The 26,230-nt window shown below is 52.1% G+C and overlaps 1 protein-coding gene and 2 long non-coding RNA genes across 5 annotated transcripts in view; 2 read left to right on the top strand and 1 right to left on the bottom strand.

Annotated features, from left to right (window-relative positions):
• Positions 1–11,175: 11,175 nt before the first annotated feature.
• On the top strand, positions 11,176–20,046 carry VPS18 (VPS18 core subunit of CORVET and HOPS complexes). The gene is made up of 5 exons (XM_009005538.4): positions 11,176–11,582; positions 12,656–12,797; positions 15,597–15,688; positions 15,835–17,705; positions 18,697–20,046. The coding sequence occupies exons 1-5, from the start codon at positions 11,492–11,494 to the stop codon at positions 19,420–19,422; spliced, it is 2,922 nt and encodes a 973-aa protein (XP_009003786.1). The 5' UTR covers positions 11,176–11,491; the 3' UTR covers positions 19,423–20,046.
• A 3,173-nt stretch (positions 20,047–23,219) lies between these two features.
• Positions 23,220–24,170, top strand: LOC144577349 (uncharacterized). Its single transcript, XR_013521035.1, has 2 exons — positions 23,220–23,343; positions 24,059–24,170. It is a non-coding gene; the product is annotated as an uncharacterized LOC144577349 (long non-coding RNA).
• A 620-nt stretch (positions 24,171–24,790) lies between these two features.
• Positions 24,791–26,230, bottom strand: part of LOC118144858 (uncharacterized) — a 46,009-nt gene continuing 44,569 nt past the window's right edge. For all 3 annotated transcript variants that reach the window (XR_013521031.1, XR_008474312.2, XR_013521032.1), the window contains one exon: positions 24,791–24,926. This is a non-coding gene — a long non-coding RNA (uncharacterized LOC118144858). The remainder of the gene's footprint in view (positions 24,927–26,230) is intronic.

Below are 26,230 nucleotides of genomic sequence, written 5' to 3'. Positions count from 1 at the left end.
ATATTCCATTATATGGATGTACCACAGTTTATTCTCCTAACATTTGAATTGTTTCCAGTTGCAGCTATTATAAATAATAGCTGTACAAACATTCACATACAAATCTTTGTGTGGACATATTGTTTTCATTTCTCTTGGGTAAATACCCAGGTGTTGAATTGCTGGGTCCTTAACATGGTAAATATGCATGTTAAGTGGCTGTTAGCAGTTGTACCATTTCATATTCCCACCAGCATTTTATGAGAATTCCAGTTGCTCCACAACCTCACAACACTCGGAATTTGTTGGTTTTCAAAAATATTTTGGGGCTGGTCATGGTGGCTCATGTCTGTAATCCCAGCACTTTGGGAGGCTGAGGTGGGGAGATCACTTGAGGTCAGGAGTTTGAGATCAGCCCAGCCAACATGTTAAAACCCCATCTCTACTAAAAATACAAGAAATCAGTTGGGCAGTGGTGGACACCTGTAATCCCGACTACATGGAAGGTTGAAGCAAAAGAATTGCTTGAATGTGGGAGGCAGAGGTTGCAGTGAGCCTAGATCATGCCACTGTACTCTAGCCTGGGTGACAGGAGTGAGAGTCTATTACAAAAAAAAAAAAACAAGTTGGATTTTGTTGCTATATTGTTGCTGTTGCTTTTAATACAAAATCTTAGGCCGGGTGCGGTGGCTCAAGCCTGTAATCCCAGCACTTTGGGAGGCCGAGGCGGGTGGATCATGAGGTCAAGAGATCGAGACCATCCTGGTCAACATGGTGAAACCCCGTCTCTACTAAAAATACAAAAAATTAGCTGGGCATGGTGGCACATGCCTGTAATCCCAGCTACTCGGGAGGCTGAGGCAGGAGAATTGCCTGAACCTAGGAGGCGGAGGTTGCAGTGAGCCAAGATTGCGCCGTTGCACTCCAGCCTGGGTAACAAGAGCGAAACTCCGTCTCAAAAAAAAAAAATCTTATTTTTTAAAAGCCTGAAAACAGGCTGGGCACAGTGGCTCATGCCTATAATTCCAGCACTTTGGGAGGCTGAGGCAAGGGGAATGCAGCCTGGGCAATATAGCAAGACTCCATTTCAATTAATTAAGTTTGAAAACAGTTTCTGCAAGAGGTCATGTGCCTGAATATAGGTAAGTTTAAATCATACATACGTGTGTGATGTAGTGTGTGCATGTGATGCACATTAACATGCTAAGTCATGCATTCATTCAGCAGTTGCTTCCCAAGTACTTACAGTGTGTCAGGCCTTATGATATAAAAGGTTGTTAGAGCTGGAGGCAGGATGAGGGGTGGCTAATAGATTTCACTGGGTTTCACATTAGTCAGAGGAGTTTCCTTGGCTTTGACATCTTCTGAAATGTCTTCTGAAGGATAGGAAAGAAGGATAGCACCCAGCTCTGAGGCAGTGCTCTAAAAACCATTATTTCCTTTTTTTTTTTTTTTTTTTTAAAGATGGGGTTTCACCATGATGGCCAGGCTGGTCTTGAACTCCTGACCGCAGGTGATCCACCCACCTTGGCCTCCCAAGGTGCTAGGATTACAGGCGTGAGCCACCGCACCCGGCCAAAACCATTATTTCCTAAGCACTGACTGCAAAGGTCTCTAAATGGACCACAACAAAGATTTGGCTTTTTTTGGAGGGGGATGCAGTTTCCCTCTTGTCGCCCAGGCTGGAGTGCAATGGGGTGATCTCAATTCACTACAACCTCCACCTCCTGGGTTCAAGAGATTCTCCTGCCTCAGCCTCCCGAGTATCTGGGATTTACAGGTGTGCACCACCAGGCCCAACTAATTTTTTGTAATTTTAGTAGAGATAGGGTTTCACCATGTTGGTGGTCTCCAACTTCTGACCTCAGGTGATCCACCCACCTCAGCCTCCCAAAGTGCTGTGATTACAGGCATAAGGCACCTCACCCAGCTGGGTTTGGCTTTTAGAGAATCACACAATGTTAGAGATGGTTAAGTTCCCTCTTTGCTGAGAAAAGAAAAGGGGAGCTCAGAGAGGGTAGGGGACTTGTCCAGGTGTTGTCTGAGTTGGGTTTCATATCTAAAAACAAAAGGGGCATTAGGGGCTGGGCCAAAGAGGCCACTGGAAAAACAGGATGGAGAGTGGTAGTGGGGAGAGCAAAAACCAGTGGGGTGAGGGTGGGGCTCCTGGCAGAGGTGGTGCTGGCACAAAGCACTGACCCCCAATTCCCATGCTCCCTAAAGAATCTTATAAACTATGCTGACTACTCAAACTTCTCTTACCGAGTCCAGCTTGGCCGTAGGGACCCCCATCTCTGCTCGGGGGCCGTAGGGACCCCCAGCACTGAAGTAATTAAGAAGCAGACACCCAAATAGAACAGCAAAGTGGGACTATGGGGGGGCCAACAGCCTTCCAGGCTGACAGCCTCAAGCAGATGCTGACCCACGTATTCACTGTGAACAGGTGATTATTATTAAAAGCAGGTGTTGGCCGGGCACGGTGGCTCACGCCTGTAATCCCAGCACTTTGGGAGGCCGAGGCAGGTGGATCACGAGGTCAAGAGATCGAGACCATCCTGGTCAACATGATGAAACCCTGTCTCTGCTGAAAATACAAAAAATTAGCTGGGCATGGTGGCGTGTGCCTGTAATCCCAGACACTTGGGAGGCTGAGGCAGGAGAATTGCCTGAACCCAGGTGGCGGAGGTTGCGGTGAGCCGAGATCATGCCATTGCACTCCAGCCTGGGTAACAAGAGTGAAACTCCGCCTCAAAAAATAAATAAATAAATAAATAAAAGCAGGTGTTCTGTGTTTTCTCATAGAACCAAGATAAACTAGGTAGGCAGCTGTGCCTGCTAACCACTGATCAAGGACAAACTAGAAAGTATTCTCCAGGAGGGAGCCACGGGGGCAGGGTCACATCTCTCTCACTTAAAGAATTGTTTTAACTGGTGTATAATATATATATATACTGTCTCGCCACTTTAGAATGCCCCAAGTAGTTTTCCACTTGGAGGAGGTGTGACCAGGTTTTCCTTTCCATTTTTATCATACATTCAGCATTTCCCAGCAATCATACACTCAGCATTTCTCAACATCATCTTTTTTCCTTCTTTTTTTTTTTGAGATGAAGTCTTGCCCTGTCACCCAGGCTGTAGTGCAGTGGCATGGTCTCAGCTCACTGCAGTCTTGACCTCCTGAGCTCAAGCCATCCACCCACCTCAGCCTCCTGAGTAGCTGAGACCACAGGCGTAAGCCACCATGCCTGGCTCATTTTTGTAATTTTTTGTAAAGATGGGGTCTTACTATATTGCCTAGGCTGGGCTGGAACTCCTGGTCTTTTTTTTTTTGAGATGGAGTCTTGATCTTGTCACCCAGGCTGCAGTGTAATGGTGTTATCTCGTCTCACTGTCCACCTCTGCCTCCAGGCTTCAAGCAATTTTCCTGCCTCAGCCTTTCGAACAGCTGGAACTACAGGCACCTGCCACCACGTCTGGCTAATTTTTCTATTTTTAGTAAAGATGAGATTTCATCATCTTGGCCAGACTGGTCTCAAACTCCTGACCTCAGGTGATCTGCCCGCCTTAGCCTCCTGAAGTGCTGGGATTACAGGCGTGAGCCACCATGCCTGGCCACTCCTGAAGTGATCCTCCTGCCTTAGCCTCCCAAAGCCCTGGGATTCCAGGTGTGAGCCTGTGGTGGAGTGGTGTGCGTGGTGAGCTACTCCTCCTAAAGAGGGGCAGGGCAGTAGAAATGCAAGGGGAACTGCCATTTGTTTTCAGGTACCTAGACCTGCAGGTCACCTTTAGGAAAGAGCCCAACACAGTTGGGGATCTGAAAATCGATTCCTCTAAAACAATTTCTATCCTGTATCCCTTGGGAGACCCTTTCATACCCCTAAGGATGTGTGAACCTGTATTTGAGGACCCCTGGTTTGAGCATGCTCTCATTTCCCACCTAGACAAGTGAGGCCACTGGGCCCTCAGCCCTAGAGGGCAGCAGGGGATGAAAGAGGGCAGCTTGGCTAGAAGTTCCCTCAGTGAGTAGCAGGGAGGGGACACGTTTTGAGAATTGGGGTGATTCAGGTAGGTTTAGACACATCCAGAAGGGACCCAAACAGGAGGGAGAAGAAAGAAGGGAGTGGAGAGCTGTTCTGAGCAGGCCAAGGGTCTTCATTCCTTCAGCATATTTTAATGGAAGTCAACAATTGTGCCAGGCCCTCTGTCAGGAAGTGGTGTGCTAGAGACACTTGTCCCTGTCTGCTGAGAATTAGAGAAGGCAGAGGCCTAATCCTGGCAAGGGGAGGAATATCAGGGAAGCCATTCTAGAGGGAGCAAATCCTCAACACCAGATACTCTAACGTCTAAATGGGCGTGGCACATTTTAAACATCCTTAGATCAGTGTGACTGGGGCCCTGAGCAAGGAAAACAGATGGTTTAACTGGGGATGGGACAAAGGACTGCTAGGTTTTCTTAGGAAGTGTTTTTCCTTCTTTCTTTCTTTTTTTTTTTTTTTGAGACAGGGTCTTACTCTGTCACCCAGGCTGGAGTGCAGTGGCAGGATCTCAGCTCACTGCAACCTGTGCTTAGCAATTCTTCAGGCTCAGCCTCCCGAGTAGCTGGGACTACAAGCATGCACCACCATGCCCTGCCCGAATTCCAGAATTCCAAAGGATTTATGTAGATACTTCACCTTCAAGGAAGCAAAAACTCCCACCCCTTAAGTGCAGGGTGTGTAGTGACTACCTGCTAAAAAGTATAGCATGGAGAGAAGGGAAAAGAGCAACTCTGCAGTGGAGAATCCTGACAAGGAATATGTGAGTCAGGTGATCAATATCAATGGCGATGAGTCATGTTGATAGTGTGTGTCCTTGATATAACAGAGGGGTGTTGATAATGGTTCTTTATCTCCCCAAACCCATAAATAGCCCTCCTCTAAACATGAAAAAAAAAAAACAGATGAATTCCAGTAGAGAGCATTCAACAAAATACTTGCCTAATACGTAAAATTATCAAGGTAATTAAAAAGAAAAATCTGAAAAACTTAAAAACTGCCAGTCAAGAGCAGTTTAAGGAGAGATGGCAACTGTTCTTCCCTATACATAAGCTGTGATAAAATTAATTTATAAATTAGGCCCAGTGTGACATTAACCACAATAATAATATGGGACAGTTATATAACAACAGACTGTAATAAAAGTTATGTGAGGCCACGCATGGTGGCTCACACCTGTAATCCCAACACTTTGGAAGGCCAAGGCAGGTGGATCACCTGAGATCATGAGTTGGAGACCAGCCTGGCCAATATGGCTAAAAACCGTCTCTACGAAAAATACAAAAATTAGCCAGGTGTGGTGGTGGGTGCCCGTAATCCCAGCTATTTGGGAGGCTGAGGCAGGAGAATTGCTTGAACCCAGAAGATGGAGGTTTCAGTGAGCCTAGATCACACTACAGCCTTGGCAACAGAGCAAGACTCCATCTCAAAAATAACTAACCAAATAAATAAATAAAAGTTATGTAAATGTGGTCTCTCTCAAAATATCTTATTGGACTATCCACACCTATTTTCAGACCACCACTGACTACAGGCAACTGAAACCCTGGAAAGCAAAACTACAGATAAGGGAGACTGCTGTACTTCAAATGGACCCATGCATCAATGAAAGAGCCTCCAGCCGGGCGAGGTGGCTCATACCTGTAATCCCAGCACTTTGAGAAGCTGAGGTGGATGGATCACGAGGTCAGGAGATCGAGACCATCCTGGTCAACATGGTGAAACCCTGTCTCTATTAAAAATACAAAAAGTAGCTGGGCGACGATGGTGCAGGAGAATTGCTTGAACCCAGAAGGTGGAGGTTGCAGTGAGCCCAGATTGTGCCACTGTACTCCAGACTGGGTGACAGAGTGAGACTCCATCTCAAAAAATAAATAAATAAATAAAATAAATAAATAAAAGAGCATCCAGTGGCCAAAACAGGAGCAATCTGTGCAATAATATAAAGAAGTATGGTGGGTTCTAGAAGTTAAAAATTAAAAAAATAACAATAGAGGGGGTAAAGTGGTTCACATCTGTAATCCTAGCACTTTCAGAGGCCGAGGCGGGTGGATCCCTTGAGGTCAGGAGTTCAAGACCAGCCTTGGCAACATGGTGAAACCCTGTCTCTACTAAAAATACAAAAATTAGTCGGGCGTAGTGGCGCGTGCCTGTAATCCCAGCTACGAGGGAGGCTGAGACATGAGAATTGCTTGAATCTGGAAGATCCTGGCACTGCACTCCAGCCTGGACAATAGAGAGAGACTCAGTCTCAAAAAAAAAGAAAAAGGGTGGAAAAAAACACTATTTGAGAATCCTGAAGAACACTCCCTTCAGCCAGGTGATCAAGAGTAACATCAACAGTGATAAGTCAAGCTGATATGCACCCTTCATATGGTATGATGAGAATGTAGTGTGGAATGCTAGATGAAATCCTGGACCAGAAAAAGGGCATTAGGTAAAAACTAAGAGCTGGGCGAGGTGGCTCACACCTATAATTCCAGCACCTTGGGAGCCCAAAGCAGGGAGAAAGACTGAGCTCAGAAGTTCAAGACCAACCCGGGCAATATGAGAAAACCCTCTCTCTAAAAAAAAAAAAGCCAAACAAACAAAAATTAGCCAGGCATGATGATGTGTGCCTGTAGTCCTTGCTACCTGGGGGCTGAGGCAAGAGGATTGCTTGAGCCCAGGAAGTCAAGGCCATCAGGCTGGGCCCTGTGGCTCAAGCCTGTACTCCAGCACTTTGGGAGGCTGAGGTGGGTGGATCACCTGAGGTCAGCTCAAGACCACCCTGTCTCTACCAATAATACAAAAATTAGTCGGGTGTGGTGGCGCGTGCCTGTAATCCCAGCTACCAGGGAGGCTGAGGCAGGAGAATTCCTTGAACCCAAGAGGCGGGGATTGCAGTGAGCTGAGATCAAGCCACTGCACTCCAGCCTGGGTGACAGAGCAAGATTCCATGTCAAAAAAACAAAAACTGCAGTGAGCCATGATTGAGCCATGACTGAGCCGGTGCACTCCAGCCTGGTCTACAGTGTGAGACGCTGTCTCAAAAAAAGAATGAAAGAAAAAAAAATGAAGAAAATCTGAATAGACTATGAAAACTTAATAATAATGTCAGTATTGGTTCATTAATTTTAACCATGGCACCATACTAAGATGTTCATAATAAAAGATGCTGCATATGAGATATATAGGAACTATCTTCTCAATTTTTCTGTAAATTTTAAATTGTTTCAAAAAGAAATTCTTTTTTTTTTTAAGATAGAAACAAGGTCTCACTGTGTTGCCTGGGCTGGTCTTGAACTCCTGAACTCAAGTGATCCTCCTGCCTCAGCCTCCCAAAGTGCTAGGATGACAGGTGTGAGCTACTGCATCCAGCTGGAAAGTCTATTTTTAATTAAGTCAATTACTACTGATAATTAACTTGTATAGAGCAGTTTGTATTGAGGCACAGCTTTGGGTGATTTGCATAACGTGCTATTATACTCACAATACTCACTTTACAAATATAGAAACTGAGACCTGAGAGAGCTTATTCGTACAACTGTTTAATAACTATTTATGAGGGAGTTAGTGACTACCCTGGAAAAGTCTGCCCATGGTGCTGGGCTCCTCCAGGAAGTGCCTTGCAGGTGTCTCCTGTGCAACTGTCCAGGCTCAGCTCAATCAAGTGACCTCCACCCCTCTCCCACCCAGCTCCTCCTCCCCGACAATTATGTCACTGCCGCCATCTGCCAGGTCTCCCTCCCCAGGAGCCATCTTGCACTCTTCTGTCACCTCTCAAATTTAACTTGACACTAAGTCCTAATATAAAGTAGTATTGGTGGGTTCTGGAAGTTAAAAAACTTCCAGAAAGCCCTTCCTCAGGTCTCCCCAGCCTATGCTCTTTCTCCTTTTTGGGTCCTCACTGCTTCTCCTTTGCCTCTACTCAGGTCTCATCTGCTCTAAGATGAACTCCACCCAAGTCACCACCCATTTTTCCCCAAACTCACATCCGGTACTCTCTTAACCCCAACTCAAACCTTCCCATGGCCCATCGAATAGCTTGCAACCTGGCCACAGCCCGCCTCACTCCCTCCACTCCACTACTCCCTAGCAGTCCAGCGTTTTACCCCAGAATCACAGTGCTTGCAGGCCATTGCTCTTCGTTTTTTCTCTTCCTCTCTCTCTCTCTCCCTCCCCCCGTCCCTTCCTTCCTTTCTCTTTTTTTGAGATGGAGTCTCACTTTGTCGCCCAGGCTGGAGTGTAGTAGCACAACCTTGGTTCACTGCAACCTCTGTCTCCCAGGTTCAAGCAATCCTTCTATCTTAGCCTCCCGAGTGGCTGGGACCACAGGTATGAGCCACCGCACCCAGCTAATTTTTGTATTTTTAATAGAGATGGGTTTTTGTCATGTTGGCCAGGCTGGTCTCAAACTCCTGAACTCAAGTGATCCTCCCACCTTGGCCTCCCAAAATCACACCTTGGGATTACAGGCGTGAGCCACCGTGCTCAGCCCTGCTCTTGGTTTTCTTGAGGACTACATAATACCTTCTCTTTTTGCCCTTAGAGGCCATATATGCTGTTTAAGTCTTAGGTCAAATTCAACTGCTTTCCTACACAGATCTCTCTCACTGGCCTAGTAGTTAGCCATTACCTGTCTCATGGTAACTGCCACAATGACTCTGAGGGCCAGAAGCTGGTGCATCTGTTTCTAGCTGTGAGTTCCCTAAGGCACCTCTGTATCTCCATGCTCAGAAATCCCTGAGTTATTTCTTGCAGTTTCTATCAAAGAAAAATGTCCACACTGCATAATTAGGTGCCCCAAGTGGCCAGGATAAGAAAAGGCAGCCGGGTGCAGCGGGTGGCATTTGTAATCCCAGCTACCTGGAAGGCTGAGACGAGCATGGCTTGAGCCCAGGTGTTCCTGAGACAGGAGCATAGGTGAACCATGATCACACCACTGCACTCCAGCCTGGGTGATAGAGCAAGATCCTATCTCTAAAAAAAGTTCTGAGGGATCCAGAAAGGCTTCAGGGAGGAGGAGGACTTGAGAGAGACTGTCAGATTAAAGTCACATTTAGAGTTTATAAAGCACATGCTCCATGTTGGGCTTTATGCTGAAGCAGTGAGCTTTCACGTGGATCACCTCATTTACTTCTCAACACAGACCTACTAGATGAGGAACCTGAAGCTAAGAGCATCAGCTGTGCAGCATCACAGCTAGCAAGTGGTTGGGCACAGATACAGCTTTCCCTTCGAGATCATATATCATGCACTTGAAGTCTTGGGTCAAATTCAATTGCTTTCATATGGGAATCCTCTCTTTTGCTGCCCTAGCAGTCATTCCTTACCTGTCTCACTGCAACTACCACACTGATTCTGTGGCTCTCAAACAATCCAAAGTCCAGCCTAAGGACTGAAGAATGAGTAGGTAGAGATGTACTGTGGTAATCAGCGCATGAGGGAGAATGTATTGAGTCTACCACAAACAGGGTCCACCCAGAGCCTATCCCATACGTTCCGGAGAGCAGTGGAGCCCAACAAAGGGGTGCTGGGGACCCTGAGGCGGTAGCTGGAAGTACTCTGTGTCCCTGAGGCAGCACTCCTATGGTGATATCCAGCTGCTGATGGGCTCCATGCAGCGGGGACAGCCCTCTGCACAGCCCAGACCTGAGGGCAGATGGAAAGGTGACTTGGGCATGTAGCCTTATACATGGAGCAGGGCAGCTCCCTGTCTGGCATCACTTTTCCTAGGGGAAGCCTCCTGCTCCTTCACGTCCTTCCTGGGACCTGGCAGCCTCAGGTGGGAAGGCTGCATCACGGCTGCAGTCTTGGTCAGGAGAAGCAGGACCTCGGTGTGGAGGGAAGTGAGCCTGGACAGCACACTTGTCACCTGCCCCAGGGCTAGTGCCCCTCCCAGGTCAGAGAACCCAGAGAGCCCTCAGTGGGGCCGGTGAAAGTCACAGTTCTCCGCTCCTGGTCAGGAAGTTGAGCAAGAGTAACTCAACCACCTAAGGTATGGTGCAAACCTGGACACTTCTGAGAGTGAAGGGATGCTCTTAGTTGTTAGGCGGGGGCCACCCGCTAAACCCAGGACGGCGGTGACCCTAGTCGAGAGCCATCCACTTATCATGGGGCCCAGAAGGGAACAGACTCCACCTGGGTCGCCTAGGCAGGTGGGAGAGGAAAACCCAACCACAGTCGCGCCCCAGCCCTCGCTGGTTCCTGGCTGAGAACTCGCCTCTCCGCCTCAGGTTGGGCGGCCCCCATCTTCTCTCCCGCCCCCCACTTGTCCCTCCTTCTTGCTAGGCTTGGCAGGTAATTGTTCCCCGCTCCTCCATGCTCTCACGGAGCCGTGGCCACGTCGCTGGCTACGCTCCATCAGGCCAGAGAGGTTTTCGGTCTTGTTCTCTGTCACGTCCCCAGAGCCTGGCAGAGTGCCTGGCACAGAATGGATGCTCATTCGCGGAGCGAGCGCTTGAAGGATAATCCATCACTTGCTTTTCTAGTATGAATGGTCTACTTACGGGTCCAGCGTCCCTGCTGGCTCACGACCTTTACAAGGGCGGGGAAGGGCTATCCTCATCTCTGTGACCCCAGTGCTCCGCCCAAGGCCTGGCACCGAGTAAGTGTTCAACCACATTTTGGTGAATGAGTGGATGGAAGCGACCCAGCAACCCTGAGCCAAGGAGCCACTGTGGGGACGGTCACGGCGGTTCCTGGCACAGGGCTTCCTGCTGGCCTGGCCACCAGCTCTGCGGACTTCTGGAAGCTGGGGGGGTGGGGGCTCTGGGTGAGGGGAAGAGAGGCCAAGACTTCTCTGCGTGTCCTTGTGACGGTGGGACCCAGACAGCGATGGGATTGAGGAGCGGGCGGTTCCCCGAGGCTGTTCAGAGAGGCGGGAGCGGGCGGTGGTCAGGGAGACTGGACAGACCTCTGAGGGAGCGGAGCCTGGGCGCGAAAGCCAGGGCTGGGAGGCGCGGGGCGGGTGGGGCAGGCGGGCTGAGAAAGCCGGGATTGCCCCCTGGTGTCGAAGCCCGGAACTGCAGCAGTGTGTTGGGGGCGGGGCTTGTGTTCAGCAGCACCCGCCCGGCGCCCGCCCGCAGCTCTCCTCTCACCTCCTGCTGGCGGGCTCGGCTACGCAGTGCGCCCGCGTGCGTGGGGCTCTGAGAACCCGGAAGTTACGTTTTAGGCCCGCGTCACGGGGGCGGGAGTCAGCTGAGCTGCTGGGGCGAGGTTACGAACCCCTGGGACCGGCTGAAGGGAGCCTGTGATCTCTTGGGCGGGGGAGATCAAGGCTACGCTAGATTCAAGGGCGAGGGCTGCCCGGTTATCTCGCTGCATGAGGCAAGAGCAAGAGGATCCTCAGGATTTTAAAGAGGAGGCGGTTGCAGGTTCCCAGGTTCCGTCAGAGGCTGGGGAGTCACAACTTCCATTCTGGGGCGACGGGGACCCCAGGAGGGGAGCCCTGTTGTAGTCCTCAGGCCCCGGAAAGGGCCCAGAGGCCGGGCACTATGGCGTCCATCCTGGATGAGTACGAGAACTCGCTGTCCCGATCGACCGTCTTGCAGCCAGGCTGCCCTAGCGTGGGCATCCCCCACTCGGGTAAGGAAGAGGAGTCTGCCCCTCCTCCTTTCGGCTCTCCTAGCATTTGCCTGGGAGCAGCTGGGAGGGCAGCTCAAGAGCTCAGGGTCATCCCCTGGGCCATGCCTTCCGGATCTAGGCCCCTGATTCTCCTCAGGCTCTCCTGGCCCCCAGCTGGTGGATAGTCCAAGTTTAAAAGAGCAAAGGGACCAGCCGCATGATCTAGGCCCTACCGCTAGGGTCCTTTTAAGAGGGAACTGAGGCCCAGATAAGGAAGTACTCACTTACAGCGCACAGTTGGGCTGTTGAGAGAACTGAGAATGGGCTCCCGGCTTCTGGTGCTTTTCCCACCAGGCCCCTTCTGGAGGTGGGAGGAAAGGAATGGGCAAAGAAACTGGTGAAGGGGGAATGTTGCCGACGAGGAAGGGAGCGTCCCAGAGGGAATTTTGTCGCTGAACAGGGAAAAATGGAGATGAAGTCTTTTTGGCCTTGACTATAGCTGGGTGCAGCCTGGAGTTTCAGGGACATTTTTATAGAAAGCAGTGAGTCTCCAGGAGAATGAAGGCATAGGAAGCGCTGGGGGACTGTTCCAGTGAGTGGTATTGACGAATTGCAGCTGCTTTCACTCTAGTCTTTACCCTCATTCAATGCTCAAAATATCCCAGCACTTGCCAACTCTGCACTGAGGCTCCTTACCGCATGGGCAGGGATGGGGGCAGAGAATGGAGCTACACTACTTCAGTTAAGCTGGGATTGCTGGGCCAAAGACTGATAAGGGAAAATGCCCAGACCGCCAGTTGCATCCCACCCCCACTAAGCCCCATTACCAGTGAGAGCAGGTACATCATTGCTGTGACAGCATCTCAAGGGTTCAAAGAATCAACTCCTCACTGCTGTCAGCGTGTGGAAAGAGCCCCAGTCCTCTAGTGTAAAGGTGACCAGCAAACTACTAGATATCAAACTATTTGTTAACCAAGGTTCTGGGGTAGGAATGTCAGGAACGTGGCGAGGAGCACTGTTTTGTTTTTTCTGCCTCTCCGTGCACTTCATCTGTCTCTTCTGTAGCTAATCGTCTCATCATTCCTCACCTGTAGGGTATGTGAATGCCCAGCTGGAGAAGGAAGTGCCCATCTTCACAAAGCAGCGCATTGACTTCACCCCTACGGAGCGTATCACCAGTCTTATCATCTCCAGCAATCAGCTCTGCATGAGCCTGGGCAAGGATACCCTGCTCCGGTAATCAAGGGCTCACAGAGCTTAGGAGTAGGGACTGGATGTTATTTGGAGACTCTTAACTCACTGGGCCTTTCTTCTATTCTGGGCAAGTAAAACAGTGAATTTGGAGTTTTCAGGAAATATCCTCTCCATTTCCAAAGAAAACCAAACAGTGAAGTGGTTAAGAATCTGGCCTGGCAGAGCATGGTGGCTCACACCTGTAATCTCAGCACTTTGGGAGGCCAAGACAAGAGGATCACATGAGATCAGGAGTTTGAGACCACCCTGGGCAACATCGTAAAGACTCCCATCTCTACCAAAACATTAGCCAGGTGCGGTGGTGCAGTCCCAACTACTGAGGAGGCTGAGGCAAGAGGATCACTTGGGCCCAGGAGTTCGAGGCTGCAGTGAGCTATATTTGCACCACTGCACTCCTGTCTCTAAAAAAAAAAAAAAGGCCAGGTGTGGGGGCTCATGCCTGTAATCCCAGGACTTTGGCAGGCCGAGGCGGGTGGATCACCTGAGGTCAGGAGCTTAGCCTGAGGTCAAGACCAGCTTAGCCAACATAGTGAAATCCCATCTCTACTAAAAATATTAAAATTAGCCAAACGTGCTGGCAGGCGCCTGTAATCTCAGTTCCTTGGGAGGCTGAGGCAGGAGAATTGCTGGAACCAGTGAGGCAGAAGTTGCAGTGAGCCGAGATTGTGTCATTTTACTCCATCCAGTCTTAAAAAAAAAAAAAAAAAAAAAAACAGAAAAAGAAAAAGAAAAAAAACTGTTTTGGAGTATAGACAGAAGAGTATTGATTACAGCATTCTTGTGATAGGAAAAGCTGGATCCAAGCTGAATACCCATCAATAGGAAAATGGTGATTCAATTGTAGTTCAGCCATAAAATAGAATACAATGCAGTTGTTTAAAAAATGAGTTATCCTGGAAAGCTGGGTTTGGGGGTATAAAAAAAGTTAGAGCTATATCAGTTGACTAGTGGAATGTTCATAAAATATTAATTAAGATAACTTATAAATTGGCTGGGATCGGTGGCTCAAGCCTGTAATCCCAGCACTTTGGGAGGCCGAGGTGGGTGGATCATGAGATCAAGAGATCGAGACCATCTTGGTCAACATGGTGAAACCCCGTCTCTACTAAAGATACAAAAAATTAGCTGGGCATGGTGGCGCGTGCCTGTAATCCCAGCTACTCAGGAGGCTGAGGCAGGAGAATTGCCTGAACCCAGGAGGTGGAGGTTGTGGTGAGCCGAGATCGCGCCATTGCACTCCAGCCTGGGTAACAAGAGCAAAACTCGGTCTCAAAAAAAAAAGAAAACTTATAAATTAAGACTCATATACATATATGCAATATGAAGACTTTTTTGTAATGATAGCAACAAAACCACCTTATTTATGTTATCAGAAAAGATGTTAACATGAATTTCCTCAGTTGAGAATAACTGGAGTTTGAGAAGAAAATTAAGTCATTCTTTTTTTTTTCTTTTTGAGATAGGGTCTTGCTCTGTTGCCCAGGCTGGAGTGCAGTGGCATGATCTCTGCTTATTGCATCCTCCACCTCCTGGGTTCAAGCAATTCTCCTGCCTCAGCTTCCCTAGTAGCTGAGCATTCCTCCCATGCCACCACACCTGGCTAATTTTTTGTACTTTAGTAGAGTTGGGGTTTTACCATGTTGGCCAGGATGGTCTTAATCTCCTGACTTCGTGATCTGCCCATCTTGGCCTCCCAAAGTGCTGGGATTATAGGCGTGAGCCACCGTGCCCAGCCTTAGTCATTCTTTAACATCTTTGCATTGATTCTTTAGTTTGAACAAGCATATAATTTGGAAAGAATTTCATATGGAAAATATAAACAGGAGTACTCCTCAAGGTTTTTGTCAAGATTAATTGAGGTAATACTAGATTGATGAAGCCCTAGGCATGGTCCTTGGTATGTAAAAGTGCTCAGGAACTATGAGCTACTCTTTGTTGTTCCCGTCTTACCCCAGCAATCTGGGACATCCCTACCTATCTTCCCAGATGCACTGGAGATCTTTTTGTTTTTTTTTCCTGAAGTCTGATTGATTCTCCAATGGTGACTTTTTGAGCAGAGGGGAAAGAGTTCTCCTCAGTGATTTCTTGAAATGAGGTAAGTGAGCTCACAGACATGAGAGGGTTTTGGTTGTTGTTGTTTTGTCTTTCTTTTTTTCCTTTTGTGGATAAAATAGTTTCGCTGTATTGCTCAGGCAGGTCTCAAACTTCTGGGCTCAAGCTACCCTCTCCCTTCTGCCTCCCTAAAATCTGAGATGACCAGCATGAGCCACTGCACCTGGCAAGAGAGTTCTCAAGTAGGGCCCTGTATGTATTTCAGGAGTACTCCATAGGCAGAGCTGCTGTATGCAGCTTTTTTTTTTTTTTTTAAATAGGGTCTCACTCTGTTGCCTGGGCTGGAATGCAATGCACAGTCTCAGTTCACTATAACCTCTGCCTCCCAGGCTCAGGCGATCCTTCCACCTCAGCCTCCTGAATAGCTGGGACCTCAGGTGTGCACCACCACACCTGGCTCATTTTTTGTATTTTTTGTAGAGACGGGATTTTGCCTTGTTGCCCAGTCTGGTCTCAAACTCCTGAGTTCAAGCAGTCCACCCACCTTGAACTCCCAAAGTGCTGGGATTACAGGCCTGAGCCACTGCACCTGTCCTGTATTCGGCATTTATGTGTAGATGTAGATTTCAGGGGAGAAAGTCTATGGCTTTTATCAGATTATTAAAGAGGTTCATGATCCTAAAAAGGATCTTCCCCTCTCTAGAGTGACGGTGATTCTTGTCCTCACAGCATTGACCTGGGCAAGGCAAATGAGCCCAACCACGTGGAGCTGGGACGTAAGGATGACGCAAAGGTTCACAAGTTGTTCCTTGACCATACTGGTAAGTGACAGCGGAGATCTGAGGAGGGGCCTTTTGGGTCAGTCACTGCCTGGGTGGGTGGGCTCTGAGGGTGCTGTGGGGGCCAGGAGGAGACTGAGGGTGGGAATGGCAGTATCCACTGGGGTGCCATGCTCTCCCCACTCCAGGCTCTCACCTGCTGATTGCTCTGAGTAGCACAGAGGTCCTCTACGTGAACCGAAACGGACAGAAGGTACGGCCACTAGCACGCTGGAAGGGGCAACTGGTGGAGAGTGTGGGTTGGAACAAGGCACTGGGCACTGAGAGCAGCACAGGCCCCATCCTGGTCGGGACTGCTCAAGGCCAGATCTTCGAAGCAGAGCTCTCAGCCAGCGAAGGTGGGCTTTTCGGCCCTGCTCCAGATCTCTACTTCCGCCCATTGTACGTGCTAAATGAAGAAGGGGGTCCAGCGCCTGTGTGCTCCCTTGAAGCCGAGCGGGGCCCTGATGGGCGTAGCTTTGTTATTGCCACCACTCGACAGCGCCTCTTCCAATTTATAGGCCGAGCAACAGAGGGGGCTGAGGCCCAGGGTTTCTCAGGGCTCTTTGCTGCTTACACGGACCACCCACCGCCATTCCGTGAGTTCCCCAGCAACCTGGGCTACAGTGAGTTGGCCTTCTACACGCCCAAGCTGCGCTCTGCACCCCGGGCCTTTGCCTGGATGATGGGGGATGGCGTATTGTATGGGGCATTGGACTGTGGGCGCCCTGACTCTCTGCTGAGCGAGGAGCGAGTCTGGGAATACCCAGAGGGGGTAGGGCCTGGGGCCAGCCCACCCCTAGCCATCGTCTTGACCCAGTTCCACTTCCTGCTGCTGCTGGCAGACAGGGTGGAGGCAGTGTGCACACTGACTGGGCAGGTGGTGCTGCGGGATCACTTCCTGGAGAAGTTTGGGCCGCTGAAGCACATGGTGAAGGACTCCTCCACAGGCCAGCTGTGGGCCTACACTGAGCGGGCTGTCTTCCGCTACCATGTGCAGCGGGAGGCCCGGGATGTCTGGCGCACCTACCTGGACATGAACCGCTTTGATCTGGCCAAAGAGTATTGTCGAGAGCGGCCCGACTGCCTGGACACAGTCCTGTCCCGGGAGGCTGATTTCTGCTTTCGCCAGCGTCGCTACCTGGAGAGCGCCCGCTGCTACGCCCTGACCCAGAGCTACTTTGAGGAGATTGCCCTCAAGTTCTTGGAGGCCCGACAGGAGGAGGCTCTGGTTGAGTTTCTCCAGCGAAAACTGGCCAGTTTGAAGCCAGCCGAGCGTACCCAGGCCACACTGCTGACCACCTGGCTGACAGAGCTCTACCTGAGCCGGCTTGGGGCTCTGCAGGGTGACCCAGAGGCCCTGACCCTCTACCGAGAAACCAAGGAATGCTTTCGTGCCTTCCTCAGCAGCCCCCGCCACAAAGAGTGGCTCTTTGCTAGCCGGGCCTCTATCCATGAGCTGCTCGCCAGTCATGGTGACACAGAGCACATGGTGTACTTTGCTGTGATCATGCAGGACTACGAACGCGTGGTGGCTTACCACTGTCAGCACGAAGCCTATGAGGAGGCCCTGGCCGTGCTCGCCCGCCACCGCGACCCCCAGCTCTTCTACAAGTTTTCACCCATCCTTATCCGTCACATACCCCGCCAGCTGGTAGATGCCTGGATGGAGCTGGGCAGCCGGCTGGATGCCCGGCAGCTCATCCCTGCCCTGGTGAACTACAGTCAGGGTGGTGAGGTCCAGCAGGTGAGCCAAGCCATCCGCTACATGGAGTTCTGCGTGAACGTGCTGGGGGAGACTGAGCAGGCCATCCACAACTACCTGCTGTCGCTGTACGCCCGTGGCCGGCCAGACTCACTGCTGGCCTACCTCGAGCAGGCCGGGGCCAGCCCACACCGGGTGCATTACGACCTCAAGTATGCACTCCGGCTCTGTGCCGAGCATGGCCACCACCGTGCTTGTGTCCACGTCTACAAGGTCCTGGAGCTGTATGAGGAGGCTGTGGATCTGGCCCTGCAGGTAAGCCAGTGCGCCTTGACCCCAGCAGGGAGAGGGACCCAAAGAGCAGTAGCTTTAGATGCTGAAGGGCTTGGCGGGGGGCATGGCTAGAGGGCACTGGCTTCTCTTGCAGAGGGAAGGCTAAGAACACAGACTGTTAAGTCAGGTTTGAATTCTGGCTATGCCACTTACTAAGCTGTGTGACTTTGGGCTAGCTTCTGAACCTCTCTGTGCCTCAGATTATTTGGCCATAAAAGGGAGTTAGTGTTACAGTACATTTACCTCATAGGGTTGATAAAGTTCTGTGTATGAAAAGTACTCAGGGCCAGGGGCGGTGGCTCACACCTGTAATCCCAGCACTTCGGGAGGCCTAGGCGGGTGGATCTCCTGAGGTCAGGAGTTTGAAACCAGCCTGGCCAACATGGTGAAACCCTGTCTCTACTAAAAATACAAAAATTAGCTGGCTGTGGTGGCACCTGTAATCCCAGCTACTTGGGGGTCTGAGGCAGGGGAATCGCTTGAACCAGGAAGCGGAGGTTGTAGTGAGCCAAGATCACGCCACTCCAGCCTGGGTGACAGGGTAAGACTGTCTCAAAAAGAAAAAAAGAAAGGTACTCAGAACAGTGCCTGGTACATACACGTTAGCAGAAGAGGAAGGTGCTGAGTTATGCTTCTCAAACCATGAATTGTCACCTGCCTTAGCATTACGTGAAGTGCTATTTAGCATGCAAATTTCTAGGCCTGAACCCAGGACTTACTGAATCAGAACATCTGAGGGTGGGACTCAAAAGTCTGTATTTTGAATGTTTCCCAGGTAATTTTTAACTTCACTAAAATTGGAGCCCTACCACTCTTAAGTTGCTTTTACATAGTTGTGTCAGGGGCAGGCCCCCTTGCCTCCAGGAATGCTGGGAATCCTGCCTCGGGGCCTCTCCTCCGACATCTCTCTCTCCCATAGTCTTCGGGCTGGGCAGGGAGGGCCTTGGCCCTAATGCCCATCCTCTCCCCACAGGTGGATGTGGACCTGGCCAAGCAGTGTGCAGAGCTGCCCGAGGAGGATGAGGAATTGCGCAAGAAGCTGTGGCTGAAGATCGCACGGCACGTGGTGCAGGAGGAGGAGGATGTGCAGACAGCCATGGCTTGCCTGGCTAGCTGCCCCCTGCTCAAGATTGAGGATGTGCTGCCCTTCTTTCCTGATTTCGTTACCATCGACCACTTCAAGGAGGCAATCTGCAGCTCACTTAAGGCCTACAACCATCACATCCAGGAGCTGCAGCGGGAGATGGAAGAGGCCACAGCCAGTGCCCAGCGCATCCGGCGAGACCTGCAGGAGCTGCGGGGCCGCTATGGCACTGTGGAGCCCCAGGACAAGTGTGCCACTTGCGACTTCCCCCTGCTCAACCGCCCTTTTTACCTCTTCCTCTGTGGCCACATGTTCCATGCTGACTGCCTGCTGCAGGCCGTGCGACCTGGCCTGCCGGCCTACAAGCAGGCCCGGCTGGAGGAGCTGCAGAGGAAGCTGGGGGCTGCTCCACCCCCAGCTAAGGGGTCTGCCCGGGCCAAAGAGACCGAGGGTGGGGCTGCCACCGGGGGCCCCAGCCGGGAACAGCTCAAGGCTGACCTGGATGAGCTGGTGGCCGCTGAGTGTGTGTACTGTGGGGAGCTGATGATCCGCTCTATCGACCGGCCCTTCATTGACCCCCAGCGCTACAAGGAGGAGCAGCTCAGTTGGCTGTAGGAGGGTGTCACCTCTGATGGGGGGTGAAGAGTGGGGAGCAGCGGCTTGAACCCACTTGGGAAGGCTGCCTCCTAGGCTATGCTCAGTCATCTTGCAGTTGCCAGACTGACCACGTTGACAGGAGTAGAAGTAGTGCTGTTGGTCAGGAGGTGTTGGGTGTGAGTGTATTCTGCCAGCTTTTCATGCTGTTCTTCAGAGCTGCATTTACACCAGGCCACCAGCCTGCCTCCTGGTAGAGGCCCTTCAGCTAGAGAAGTCAGAAATCTGACCCTCTTACCACCCCCTACCTCTAGCGGCTCTCCTGTCCCTGTCACTCCCCACACACATCCTGTTCAGCTTTTCGAGAGTGAGTACCTTTTTTCTGTCTGTTCACTCTGAGGCCTCTGGACCCCCAGCTCTTCTCCCTCAGAAGAAGCCTCTTCTTCCTGCCTCTAGATGTCCCAGAAGTAAGAAGGAAGCCTTCAAAGTCCTGGGCATTGTGTGAGAAGGTGATGCTAGTGGGGGCATGCTTTTGTGCACACTGTCTGGGGCTCCAGTGTGAGGGGTGCGCTGGGGCCAAGGGCCTTGTGGAGGGTGGTGGGTGATGGTGATGGAGGTGGAGAGCATTAAACTGTCTGCACTGCACTGGTGACTTTGTGTCTATGCTGGGCTGAGCGGCATGTGAGTGATCTTCAGGCAGGGCTGGAGTGTCACAGGGAGGCTGCCAGGCCCTACATGCCTCGAAGCCTTGGCACACAGTCCTTTACCTTGTCCCCCAACTCTACCTCTCCAGGGCTCATTGGGGACTGCAGCCAACCAGCCTGAATTGTGAAGTAGGGGCTGTTCTTCTGTTTGGCCAGCAGATGGTGCTGCTCCCCACATAATCCTCTGCTTTTGGGCAGCTGGGAGCAGTGATTTCCCTCCATTAGTGCTTCCTCAGTCTGTTCCCTCCCAACTTGTCCCAAGAATTTTCTTGAAGTCTCCACTGTCTAACCATAACTTAAAGTCCCTCCTTCCTCCTCCCTCCAGTAGCCCTCACACATGCTAGACTTTGCTTGCCCCTCTTCCAGCTTGGATCCCTGCCTTCCCAGCTCCTGCCTGGCTTTGAGACAGCCCCGCCACTCTCTGCTATCTAACCACAATGTTGAGGCCCAGTACAGAGGGGAAACTGCTGCAGCCTGTACCCATGGCCTTTGGCAGACATGTTTTCTTCTCATCTTGTTCCTGTGACCTGCTCCTCCCCACAAATTACACATTGTTAGTTGTGGCTAAGTCCTAGGGAGTCCTGGAGCAGGGCCTCCCTGTGACATCAGCAGAGCACCCTTTGCCCCAGGGACCGGCGTTCACAGTGCACTGTCCAGCTCTGTGGGGGTGATATATCAGCCAGCAAAACAGTTTCTGGAGTCAGGTCAACCTCGCTGGCCACTGCAGGCTGCTTCCCCTCCAGCCTGATCCTCTTCCTAGCCAGGCACAGGGTGTTATGCCTGTGGTCTTGGCTACTTGGGAGGCTGAAGAAGGAGGATTGCTTGAGCCCAAGAGGTGGAAGTTGCAGTGAATTATGATGTGTACTTCAGCCTGGGTGACAGAGCAAGAACCCCCCTCCCTTTTTTTTTTTTTTTTGAGATGGAGTCTTGCTCTGTTGCCCAGGCTGGAGTGTAGTGGCACCATCTCCACCTTACTGCAGCCTCCACCTCCTGGGTTCAAGGATTCTCCTGCTTCAGCCTCCCTAGTGAGATTACAGGTGCCCGCCACTACACCCGGCTAATTTTTGTATTTTTAGAAGAGATGGGGTTTCACCATGTTAGCCAGGCTGGTCTCAAACTCCTGACCCCAAGTGATCAACGTGCCGCAGCTTCCCAAAGTGCTGGGATGACAGGCATGAGCCACCTCGCCTGGCCAGAACCCTCTTTTTTTTTTTTTAAATGACTCCTCAGGCTCCCATCTTCCTCCACAAGCAGAAGTGGAAGCAGATGTGGGGGAGGGGTCCCATTGAGTAGAGGGCATCCTAATCCTGTTCTTCCCACCGTCCCAGGGGGTGTGGAGGGCTCCTTCCTTCTCCCCATGTGGCCTAGGCTCCCCTTACAGCTAGCCATAGTCAGCAGAAGGCTTAGGGTCTCTGTCCCCCGCATCAGTACTGAGTATAAAGCATTGGCCTGCTGCTGGAGGGGTCACTTTCTTACTTAGAGAAGACAGACTGAAGCTTCTGTCTGCATATAATGGGTGCCTAATACATGGTAGTTAAACAAACACTGCCCTATTGCTCCCTGCTCCCAGAGGGCTTGGCTAAAGCAGCTTGGGACACCCCTGCCCCTTCTGTCTTATTCTAAACCAGCCCATCTGGTCCTAGGCTGCTTCCTCTTTCCTGGAAAAAGGCCCCAGGCTTCCCTGGCAGAGACAGAATAGGGTTCCGGTGAGTCAGGGCAACGGGAAGCCACAGCTCTTAGATCCCTGGAAACCAAGCAAGGCCTGGAATGGAGAGCAGAGCGGAGGCCCTCAGGGCTTTGGCCCTAAGCCTGGGGGAGGGCCAGAAGGGGGTGGGATGGAGGAGCAGCTGTGTGGGCAGGGGCCAAGATGAATGAGCTGCTCCTGGAGCGGTCACTGGAAATAGGAGGAGTGGCCACAGGCAGTGACGCTGGGACCAGGGCAGGAGGCCTGTAAACAAGGAAGCCACCTGGGGGAGAAGCAGGGCGGCCACTGGTCCTGGGGAGCAGGTGCTTCCTGAGGCCCGCCCTGGAGAGGGCCCTGGGGGCCGCCCCGCCGAGTCTGCAGCGGGCGCTAGGGGGCGCCGCCTACCGGCTTCCCGAGCCCACCTTTCCCTGCCCTTGCTCCCGGGGGTGTGGCCGCCGGAGGGAGTGCCAGCCCAGAGTCCCAGGCCCCGCCGGCCTAGCCTCCCTCCCTTCTGACACTGCGGCCGACTGGCCAAGGCATCAGCCCTGGAGAGGGCGTGGGGCTCAGCCTGGCCAGCTTGGGTGTGTGAACTCATTCCTCCGAGACCACCAGTTCTAGTTCCTGCCCCTCCCCCAAAAGGCTTGGGTCGCAGGCTAGGGCCTAGCACCCACCCCAGTGGTTGGGAGGGGGCTCCAAGGCCATCAGGCTTCAGGCTGCTCTTGGCGCTGCCCCCTGGCGCCAGGGAAACAAAAGGTTAGGGGCCCAGAGGGAGTTATCTGGCCCCACCGCCACCGGGTGGGGAAGGGGGCCAAGAGGGGGCGCAGCTCCCCTCCACTCCCCCAGCCTTACTGATTCTTCGAGACACTTTCACAGGCGGAAATTCCCAGAGGTCAGAGGAGGGAAACGGTTAATTCCTTTTATTCAATGGGTCCCCCTACACGCCTCCCCCCAACTTCCTCCCTCCACTTCCCGCCCCCCCCTCGTGTGAACAGGAAGTGGAGAGGAAAAGGCTCTGAGCGCAGCAGCTGGGAGCAGGAGGCAGGGAGTGGGCGGCGGGCTTGGTGCCAGCCCTGCCCCTCATGCTTACTTGCCGGAGGGCCAGGCCAACCACAGCCTGGGAAAGAACCTGCAGCCCCGCTGGCGGGTGGCAGCTGAAGCGGGAAACAGTAAGGTCCATGCCCCCTTTCCTTAACCTGCTCCCAGGTTACAGGCTGCTGTCCTCAGGGTGCCAGACATCTTCTGCTCGAGAGCCAGCTACCCTGGCCACCGAAAGCTCCACCTCCGCCACCAGGCTGGGCATCCCGAGGCTGGCAGGCATCTCTTCAGGCAGCCGCCAGCCCTGGCACTGGCTCCCCCACTCAGCCCCTTGGCCCTGCCAGTCCTTTGAAGCTCATGCAGCGCTTCCTGTTTGGGGCGGGCGATGCCAGGGCCCCTCCCCCACCATTGTTCTGGAGAGACCATAGGTCCATCTGTTGCCCCATGATGGGGCCCCTAGGCAGTGCCACACGGGAGCAGCACCACAAAGGACCCTGCTGGCAGCTTTGCTTACGTGGGGTGAGGCTGGGCCCAGCGGCAGGTCGAGGGTGAATGGTGGTTAGAGGCAGGCCTGGAGTGGGCAGTGGGATAGGAGGATGCTAGAAAGTTCTGGGGCTTGGGCAGCTGGAGCCCTCAGCTTTCTCCTCCACCTGGAGCGGGGAGATGATATTCAGGGAGCCATGCATGCTTGAAGCCACCAGGAGAGGGCCACCATTCTCACACCTGGATTCCCACAAGGAAATCTGAGGCAGAGGGGCAAACTTTGGTCTAGGATGGCCAATAAAAGGGGTGCAAAATAGGGTTGTCATTTCAAGGGGATCAGCCCCACTCTCCGAATGCCTGGTAATTCCTCTGAGCAGCTTTGCCATGGCTCAGCATTCACCTTGAACTAGCCCTTACTGAGCAGTCAGAAACCACACCGTGAGGTCAGGAGAGGTTGCACGGCCCTAGTTTGGTGGCCAGCAACCCGTGTCCACAGAGAATAGGCTTGGACAGAGAAAAGGAAAAGGGGCACTGGTCTGGCCTCCAGGAAGCTGGCTGCTGCTCCTGGTTACCAGGCTGCTATGGCCAAAGGTCTGTGTTTGCCAGGTGCAGAGGCAGGTGCCTACAGCTCACCTTCCCTCTGTGCCATGATCTCCCAGCCCTGACCTCCACCTGCTCCCTCCTGGCATCTCCACAGGGCTGGAAGGTGAACCCCATTTCCATCACCAGATCCTCTGGTTTCTCTTCCCAGGCTAGGACCTAAACTGTTCACAACTCCCAGGAGGCCAGAGCTGCAGAGACTTCAGGTAGACTGTAGAGTACTGTGGAAGCCTTGTTCAAATAAAAACTTTCATGAATGTCCAGTACTTGAAATTGATATGCTGAGATTCTCCAACAGAATCTGGGCTGGAGTGACCCACACCCCTGTTCACCCAGCCTCTTCTCTCCTATCTCAATCTCTCTCTCTCTTTAAATAGAAATAAGGCCTTGCTCTGTTGCCTAGGCTGAAGTGCAGTGGTGTGATCATAGCTCACTGCAGCCTTGAATTCCTGGGCTCAAGCGATCCTCCCACCCCAGGCTCCCGAGTAGCAGGGACTACAGTTACCATGCCTGGCTAATTTTTTATTTTTATTTTTTGTAGTGATGGGGGGTCTTGCTAGGTTGCCCAGGTGGGTCTTGAACTCCTGGCTTCAAGCAGTCTTCCCACCTCAGCCTCCCAGACTGTTGGGATTACAGGCGTGAGCCACTGTGCCTGGCCCGTTATCGCAATATTTATAAGATGCCAGGATGCCCAGTAACCCAGTTTGAAAGCTACAGTGCTGCTGATCCCACCTCCTGACTTTACAGCTGCTGAATCGCAGAAGAGAAATTGGTAGCTGACAGGAGGCTCCATCCTGGATCCTGTCCCTGTGTATGAGATTCAGCCTTGGTTGACAGTGTTCCCACACTGGTGAGCTGGGCACCATCCTGGGTCCTTCATTATACGTGTTTTCCATCTCCAGCCAAAATGAGTTGAACTGAGGAACAAGGGCGTATTCTGGAAAGGGCAAGTGCAAGTCTCAGCTCTGCCATTACCATCCGTCAGGCTAATCAAGCCCTTGGAACCTCCGTTTCTTCTCCTGTAAAATGTGAATTAACTGTTACAGACCTGGAGAGGCTCTTGTGAGGCTGAAATGAGAGCGGTGCCGCCCATCTGTCATGCTAGCCCAGGACCTGGTGCCCAAGCAGCCCCAACCACTTGCCCCCTTCCACTTTACTCTGTGCCTCCTTCCTGTGGGCCTGGGACCCTGAAAGACCTGTCCCAGCTCTCCCCTCACGAGGCCCTCTGACTTCTTCAGATGTCAGAGTGGAATTGGAAGAAAGAAGCTTGCTTGAGAAGGTTTTTCTGGTTTTGAGAATAATGGTGATTCTTGGGAAAAAAGGTTCAGGATGAGAATGAGAGGAAGCCCACAGGCATCTAGAATATGGCCACAGGTGGGACAGAATGCTTCGTTGGGATGGGGGTCCTGGCTCCCTGAAGGAAAGGAGACAGGGCACTACTCCAGCTCCGGAAGACCCATAGGATTGGCCGAGAGGGCTGGGCAGACAGCACACTGGCTGCTGATCAGGCATGACTCCTCTGCCAGCCTGCACTCGCAGGCCAGCCCAAAACTTGCACAACAGTCGGCCTGGCTGGCACTCTCTCGGGAGCTTCAGGAAGTCCCCCTTGTCCTCCCCTTGACCTTTGACCCCTTGGGCCTGTTGCCAGCCAGAACACTAGGCAGATGTTCTCTTTTACCTTCTGTTCCTCGTAATTTCCCTCTAAGACTGGAACTCAGAGGCACCCCAAAGCCCCCACCTTCCAGCTCATCCTTCCGCATGCTCTCAGTGTGGACCAGCCGGAGCCTCCACTGGGCAGCTCTACATGTGAGCCAGTATGGATCCTTGGCCACAGCCAGCAGAACGCTTGCAAGCGCCCCGACTCCACACATCTTCCCAGGTGTCCTGCCCAACTGTCTCCCTGTCCCAGACCCCAAAAGGTGAAATAGGAACAGCAGACAGAGCCTCCTTCCCTCCCCGGCATCCTCTGAACAGTCAAAGTTGGAAGAACCCTAGACACTGTTCCACGTTAAACCATGCACGCCTCATGGCACTCGGTTTCACAATCAAATAACTCCCTCTGGTTTTCTAGTGGAATTTTTGCTTTTATTTTATAGGGCTTCTTGGCTTTTTTTTTTAAGCAATCAGTCTAAATTTGTCATCACACATCCCCCATTTCCGCCCCTAAGGGCCTCCTTTTCATCCCCTGGAATCTGGAAACCATATGTGTGGGCAGAAACCCCCAAGCATCCCCCACTGCACCCTGGCCCAGCCTGGCCTCCACAGGGACAACCGTGTTAGTTGGGGAAGAGTCTACACTCCACGCTGGGGCTAGAAAGGGAGT

The sequence above is a fragment of the Callithrix jacchus genome, chromosome 8, assembly GCF_049354715.1.
Source record: "Callithrix jacchus isolate 240 chromosome 8, calJac240_pri, whole genome shotgun sequence".
NCBI classification, from domain to species: domain Eukaryota; kingdom Metazoa; phylum Chordata; class Mammalia; order Primates; family Cebidae; genus Callithrix; species Callithrix jacchus.
This window is presented reverse-complemented; position numbering and strand designations above follow the sequence as displayed.